Raw genomic sequence first — 7,793 nt, 5'->3', positions numbered from 1 at the left:
AAAAAAAAAAAAAAAAAAAAAAAAAGAATCAAGTTCAGATGAGGTCATACTGGATCACAGATATGGCCCGAGAAAAGACATGCACAGGCAGGAAGCGTTTCCAGAAAGGAATGGGTGTGGGCAGAGGAGGGGAAGACTGTCCCTCCTCACTGGGTCCCATGAACGGTTCTCTCCCATGTTCCCGTGTTCATGAAAACCACCAGAACAAAAGCAGAGGTGAGAGGACAGCGCTCACCAGCATCACTGAAACTCCTGCACAGCCACCTACCTCTCCATTGCTGGGGTTGGTCCCGTACTTCTTAAGCCACGGAACAATGTTCCTGAAGGGAAGAGAGAACAGAAAACATCACCAGGGTGCTTAGGCACCACCTGGTGACAACACAGGGGTCTTGCAGGGCTGCTTCCAGGTTAGAGGCCTGCGAAGGAGTCTTGCTTCACTTTAGGACAGGAAGAGCTCCTCACCTTGTCTCAGGAAGTTGGGGGTATTTGTGGATACACAGGTTTCAAAATATGTTCAGAGTTATTATTGCAGTTATATATGAACAAGAAAAACTACAGGTGAAAATGAGTAAGTAAATGGTTTGGGGCTTTTTTCTTTGAGACAAGGTTTTGCCTCATCACTCAGGCTGGAGCGCAGTGTTTCACTCATGGCTCACTGCAGCCTCTAACCCCTGGGCCTCAAGCAAGTCTCCTACCTCAGCCTTCCAAGTAGCTGGGACTACAGGTGCACACCACCACGGCTGGCTAATTCTTGTACTTTTTTGTAGACACAGGTACTCACCATGTTGCCCAGGCTGGTCTCAAACTCCTGGGTTCAAGAGATCCTCCTGCCTCAGCCTCCCAAAGTGCTGGGACTACAGACATAAGCCACCACTCCCTGTCATAAATGTTGATACATCTGTACAATTAAATACTAAGCTAGCATCAAAAACTATACTTTCAAGCCAGGCACAGTGGCGTGTGCCTGAAATCTCAGCTACTCAGGAGGCTGAGGTGGAAGGGTTGCTTCAGCACAGGAATTCAAGAGTGTTGGGATTACAGGCATCAGCCACCGCCTCTACTAAAAATTTTAAAAATTAGGCCAGGAGTGGTGGCTCACACCTGTAATCCCAGCACTTTGGGAGGCCAACGTGGGCGGATAACAAGGTCAAGAAATCGAGACCATCCTGGCCAACATGGTGAAATCCTGTCTCTACTAAAAATACAAAAATTATCCAGGCGTGGTGGCACACACCTGTAGTCCCAGCTACTCAGGAGGCTGAGGCAGGAGAATCGCTTGAACCCGGGAGGCAGAGGTTGCAATGAGCCAAGACCGTGCCATCGCACTCCAGCCTGGCCTGGGTGACACAGTGAGACTCCGTCTTAAAAAAAAAAAAAAAGGGACTGAAACATGAAAAAAATTACAGAAGCATATGCTGGAACGCAAAACTGGGCATAATGCTTCCAAATACTACACACAAAAGGTACATGCCATAATTATGGCTCTGCTTTCATAAAGTAAAAAATATGCAGTTCATTACCATTCTAAAACAGATCACTGTGTCCAATTAGAACACTAGGACCCCCACATGGAGGGGTGTGGGGTGGTCTACCCCATTCCAGGCAGTGACAGTAGCACCTGACAACTAGAGCTGCCTGCCTAGGGGTCACAGCAGCACTGCTGCCATGTCCCCAAGGCCCTAGCTGTTACTTCTGTGTCCCCAAGAGCCCTACCCAAGGGTCCCCTTCCTTAATGGGTGTTGAGAATCTCACATTTGTTAGATCGAAATTCAAGGAAAAACTCACAGCAAATCAAAGACGACGCCATCTGGAGTACAGACTGGGTAGACGAAGGGCTGCAGAGAGAGACTGAAAAAGGACAGAGTCATTACTGGTGAATTGCCAGGCACCCTGGTCAGGATGTGGGCTGGCTGAGCCTGGCATGGTGACCTCCTGAGATGCTGTCCCAGGGAGCCCTCTCTGGGCAGCCTGGCCACTTCCCTCTCTCACCAACCTTCTCCTCCAACTACAGTAGTGGTTGTGCCACCCCTGGTGAAGGACCAGAGCAGGATCCAACACCAAGGTAAGCTCCTACCATCATGACAAGGACTTCGCATCTTCTCCCAACGTGAACTGAGGAGCCACATCTTCAAAGCACACTTTTACGCATAACCCCACATCCACAAGGGGCAGATTCACTATCAGAGCATCAGAGAACAATTCCAAGGGAAAGGTAAACTCACAAAACTCTTACCTGCAGTGGTCAAAAGGTAAACGACGAAAATTTGTTTGTGGGAGATCTGTTTAAAATGAAACAAAAAACAGAAATCTTACTCTGCAGTATTTCATCTATGTGCTCTACTAGCAATTCAGTTACAGTGTATGAAAAAGTTCATGGCTGGGCACGGTGGCTCATGCCTGTAATCCCAGCACTTTGGTAGGCCAAGATGGGCGGATCACGAGGTCAGGAGATCGAGACCATCCTGGCTAACACAGTGAAACCGCGTCTCTACTAAAAATACAAAAAAATAGCCGGGCATGGTGGCAGGCATCTGTAGTCCCAGCTACTCGGGAGGCTGAGGCAGGAGAATGGCATGAACCAGGGAGGCAGAGCTTGCAGTGAGCCGAGATTGCGCCACTGCACTCCAGCCTGGGTGACACAGCGATACTCTGTTTCAAAAAAAAAAAAAAAAAGAAAAAAAAAGAAAAAGTTTGTGCAAATTTTTAAGTACAGCAATTGCTGTGGATTAAAAACCTTTTAATAGATATAAACCAAAACACTCGGGGTCCATCGAAAAAGAACTTACAGGGAAAAGTGCGTACTTTTTTAGTCCCATTAAAATTATGACAGTGCTATTGTTATTGTAGTCTTGATAGTTTTGACAGCTGAAAATATTATCATTCTTTTTATTCCTTATAAACTTTTTTTTTTTTTTTTTGAGACGGAGTCTCGCTCTGTCGCCCAGGCTGGAGTGCAGTGGCCGGGTCTCCGCTCACTGCAAGCTCCGCCTCCTGGGTTTATGCCATTCTCCTGCCTCAGCCTCCCGAGTAGCTGGGACTACAGGTGTCCGCCACCTCACCCGGCTAGTTTTTTTATATTTTTTAGTAGAGACGGGGTTTCACCATGTTAGCCAGGATAGTCTCGATCTCGTGACCTTGTGATCCGCCCATCTCGGCCTCCCAAAGTGCTGGGATTACAGGCTTAAGCCACCGTGCCCGGACTCCTTATAAACTTAATAGAGAAAAAACATTTAAATGTACATGTAATTTTGTATTTTATTTACTTTTTTTTTTTTTTTTTTTGAGACAGAGTCTCGCGCTGTGTCACCCAGGTTGGAGTACAGTGGCGCGATCTCGGCTCACTGCAAGCTCCGCCTCCCAGGTTCAGGCCATTCTCCTGCCTCAGCCTCCGAGTAGCTGGGACTACAGGCGCCCGCCACCACGCCCGGCTAGTTTTTTGTATTTTTAGTAGAGACGGGGTTTCACCATGTTAGCCAGGATGGTCTCGATCTCCTGACCTCGTGATCCGCCCGCCTCGGCCTCCCAAAGTGCTAGGATTACAGGCTTGAGCCACTGCGCCCGGCCTTATTTACTTATTTTTTACTTAGCTCCCAGCATCGGGGAATATTTTAATCTACATTTTACAAAAACCACCACTAAGAAGAAGCATGTTCTTCTTTCTTGAGTATATTTCTCTTTCGTGAACTGTCCTCGGCCCATTTGTCTACCACAGTTTCCGTGTTCTTGTTGTCTATTTTTACAGCTCACTGTATCCTGAAGACACTGTTCCTTAATACCACTCCCCCAACGGGGAACAGAAAGACCGCAAGCCTTACCTGGCTTCTTGCCACCATAAAAGTGAGTATATTCAGCACAAGTAATGTACCTGAGGAAGAGAGGAAGATAATGCTATGACCACCACCTTTATACAGAGAACAAAGTCTTTGGAAGTGAGTAATCTTTGCTTATTCCGCATATGCTTATTAAACACCTATAAGCATGGGACGGGCATGGTGGTTAATGCCTGTAATCCCAACGCTTTGGGAGCCCGAGGTGGGTGAATCACTAGAGGTCAGGAGTTTGGGACAAGCCTGGCCAACAAGGTGAAACCGCGTCTCTACTAAAATTACAAAAATTCGCTGGGCGTGATGGTGGGTGCTTGTAATCCCAGCTACTCAGGAGGCTGAGGCAGAGAATTGCTTGAACCTGGGAGGCAGAGGTTGCAGTGAACTGAGATCGCACCACTATACTCCAGCCTGGGCGACAGAGTAAGACTTGTCTCAAAAAAAAAAAAACAAAAAACAAACCAGCTGGGCGCGGTGGTTCACACCTGTAATCCCAGCACTTTGGGAGGCTGAGGCTGGTGGATCATGAGGTCAGGAGATCGTGACCATCCTGGATAACACGGTGAAACCCCATCTCTACTAAAAATACAAAAAATTAGCTGGGTGTGGCGGTGGGCACCTGTAGTCCCAGCTACTCGGGAGGCTGAGGCAGGAGAATGGCGTGAACCCGGGAGGCAGAGCTTGCACTGAGCCGAGATTGCACCACTGCACTCCAGTCTGGGCAACAGAACGAGACTCCATCTCAAAAAAAAAAAAAAAAAAAAAAATTGCTTATCTGAACGCCAGTGCTTGTTTAGCTGCTAGAGAAATAAAAAAACCCTGTGGCAGTTAGGATATAGTTTATTCTTTAGGCGTAGGGGTGGGTAACTTAACCAGGGAAGTTGTCTGGCATGACTGTAGGTTCTATTTATAATTTGGTATCTTATTGCTACAAAGAGTCTGTTTCGTCAATCTTATTTCTATTTCTTTATTTTTATTAAAAATTAGCCACCACGCGGGAGGCCAAGACGGGCGGATCACGAGGTCAGGAGATCGAGACCATCCTGGCGAACACGGTGAAACCCCGTCTCAACTAAAAAATACAAAAAACTAGCCGGGCGAGGTGGCAGGCGCCTGTAGTCCCAGCTACTCGGGAGGCTGAGGCAGGAGAATGGCGTGAACCCTGGAGGCGGAGCTTGCAGTGAGCTGAGATCGGGCCACTGCACTCCAGCCTGGGCGACAGAGCGAGACTCCGTCTCAAAAAAAAAAAAAAAAAAAAAAAATTAGCCACCACGCCCGGCTAATTTTTTTTTTTTTTTTGTATTTTTAGTAGAGACGGGGTTTCACCATGTTAACCAGGATGGTCTCGATCTCCTGACCTCATGATCTCCTGACCTCATGATCCACCACCTCAGCCTCCCAAAGTGCTGGGATTACAGGTGCAAGCCACCGCGCCGGGCCCCTTATGATCTCTATTTCAACGTTAATGCCGGTCAGTTGTTGTGTCTAGGCCACAAAAGGGAGGAAGACATAACAAGGTACAGCTGACCTCCATCGCATCATGGCCAGGAACTCAGTTTTACGGTTTTCCTGGAGTTCTCTTAGCCACAAGGGTGTCTGCTCAGCCAGTAAGGGGATTTAGGATTTTATTTTTAGCTTACAGGGAGGAGCAGGCTCAGGAGCTGAAAATCAAGAGTTCTGTTTAAGGCATATTAAATTTGAGGGCACGGTGGCTCACGCCTGTAATCCCAGCACTTTGGGAGGCAGAGGCGGGTGGATCACCCGAGGTCAGGAGTTCGATACCAGCCTGGCCAACATGGTGAAAACCTGTCTCTACTAAAAATACAAAAATTAGCCGGGCATGGTGGCAGGCACCTGTAATCTCAGCTACTGGGGAGGCGGAGGTGGGAGAATCGCTTGAATCTGGGAAGTAGAGGTTGCAGTGAGCCAAGATCGCACCATTGCACTCCAGCCTGGGCAACACAGCAAGACTCCATCTCAAAAAAAAAATTGAGATGTTTATCAGTCCTCCAGTGGAGATATCAAGTAAGCCACTAACTACACAAGACTGGGGAAAGCAGCTTATAGATGACTGGGAAATTATATCACTCACAGAGAATGTTTATGGAAAAGAAACCTATGAGATCTGAGAAAAGGGAGGAGGGTCCAGAAAGGAGGTTGGGAAAAGAGAGGCCGCTGAAGTCGATGGAAAACAAAGAGCACAGGAAACCTCAGATACCAAAGGAGGGCTTCAGAAGGAGGGAGTGGTTAACAGTGTGACATACTGTTGAGAAGCCCAACAAAATGAGGACTGAGGCTGCCCTGGCGCGGTGGCTCGCCTATAATCCCAGTACTTTGGGAGGCCAAGGCGGGCGGATCACCTGAGATCGGAGTTCGAGACCAGCCTGACCAACATGGAGAAACCCCCTTCTCTACTAAAAATACAAAATTAGCCGGGCCTGGGGGCACATGCCTGTAATCCCAGCTACTCGGGAGGCTGAAGCAGGAGAATCGCTTGAACCTGGGAAGCGGGGGTTGCGGAAAGCCGAGATCGCACCACTGCACTCCCCAGCATGGGCAACAAGAGCGAAACTCCGTCTCAAAAAAAGCACGAGGACTGAGGATTGAATACTAGAGTTAGCAACAAGAAGTCGCTGGGAACCTGACAAAGGGCAGTTCTGGGATCGAAATTCTGACTTGAGTGGTTTCAAGAGACTCAGAAAACAGCATGAAGCCACGGGTCTCTAACTTGTTCTGAAATCACGGAGGCAGCAGGAGGGGAACGCGGGGCACGGGGCATAGGCGGATTTTTTTGTTTTATTTTATTTATTATTTTTGAGACAGAGTCTGGCTCTGTCGCCCAGGCTGGAGTGCAGTGACATGATCTCGGCTCACGGCAATCTCCGCCTCACGGGTTCAAGCGATTCTCCTGCCTCAGCCTCCCGAGTAGCTAGGATTACAGGCGCCCGCCACCACGCCCCGCTAATTTTTGTGCTTCGGGTAGAGACGGGATTTCACCATGTTGGCCAGGCTGGTCTTGAACTCCTGACCTCAGGTGATCCGCCCGCCTCAGCCTCCCAAAGTGCTGGGATTACAGGTGAGCCACCGCGCCCGGCTTGGTTTGCTTTAAATAGGAAGGCTCTGCAGCACGTGTGCAGGCTGACAGGCATGAACCAGAACACAGCCAGACGCGAAGTACGGAAGAGGGAGAGACTACAGGGGCAAAGCTCGCGAGCAGACGGGGGACGGTCCGGGCAGAACTAGAGTAAAGGAAGACCGGGCTGCGCTCGAGCCCGCAGCTGACGTCTTCGGAGCCGCGGCCCCCTGGGAGAGCGCGGCGGCCCGAGGGTCATTACCCTGACTGGAGAGACGGCGGCAGCTTCCGGGAGGAAGTGACCTTTGGGCTGGGCTCTGGGGACCAGCTGAGAGGAAAGGCGAGCGGCGAGCAGGGCGGGACAGGCGGTTTACTGAGGCAGAGCGGAGCGCCACTCCCGACTGCGGCTCAACTTACATCTTGTCCTTCTGGTGCTGTCGCTTCCCCATGGCGGCGCGGCGGCAGCAACTACCTAGCACGAAAAAGCAACCGCTGACCACTCAAACCATGGAGCCACGGCCGAGTTTCGTGACCACTTCCGGGTTCCGCGGCTCGCCCCGGAAACAGGCGCTTGGCGTGCTGGGAATTGTGGTTCGCTAGCGCCAGGTGCGCATGCTCGGAAGGATCGCCTGCCCAGTATGGGGTCCTAGCTAGGTGTGTTGCGTCTCGCTGGCGCCTTTTCGGGGCAGAGCTCCCTCAGCCTTGAAGCCCCATCTTCTCGAAGGGTCTCTCCCGACCGCCTCGTCTACCCCCCTCAGCCACGGCTCAGGGCCATTCCCATACTGGGTTCTCAGGTCTTATTTTATTTTCGAGACAGGATCTCGCTCTGTCGCCCAGGTTGGAGTGCAGTGGCGCAATCACAGCTCACTACAGCCTCGACCTCCCAGGCTCAAGCG

At 50.1% G+C, this 7,793-nt stretch overlaps 1 protein-coding gene across 9 annotated transcripts in view; it reads right to left on the bottom strand.

Moving 5' to 3' along the window:
• The window catches only part of PPIL2 (peptidylprolyl isomerase like 2), a 28,712-nt gene extending 21,250 nt beyond the window's left edge, over nt 1–7,462 (bottom strand). For 8 of the 9 annotated variants that reach the window (XM_025398788.1, XM_025398789.1, XM_025398790.1 and 5 more), the window contains exons 1-5: nt 7,315–7,462; nt 3,816–3,865; nt 2,234–2,279; nt 1,786–1,848; nt 269–320 (exon numbers count right to left, since the gene is read on the bottom strand). In XM_025398788.1, the coding sequence (XP_025254573.1) occupies nt 269–320; nt 1,786–1,848; nt 2,234–2,279; nt 3,816–3,865; nt 7,315–7,346 (243 nt within the window). In that variant the 5' untranslated portion in view covers nt 7,347–7,462. The remainder of the gene's footprint in view (nt 1–268; nt 321–1,785; nt 1,849–2,233; nt 2,280–3,815; nt 3,866–7,314) is intronic. The other variant, XM_025398794.1, reaches the window with a different exon arrangement.
• Between the last annotated feature and the right edge of the window lie 331 nt (nt 7,463–7,793).

This window comes from Theropithecus gelada, chromosome 10 (assembly GCF_003255815.1).
Source record: "Theropithecus gelada isolate Dixy chromosome 10, Tgel_1.0, whole genome shotgun sequence".
Lineage (NCBI taxonomy): Eukaryota > Metazoa > Chordata > Mammalia > Primates > Cercopithecidae > Theropithecus > Theropithecus gelada.
The sequence above is the reverse complement of the archived record's forward strand: the minus strand, read 5'-3'. Positions and strand labels throughout refer to the sequence as shown.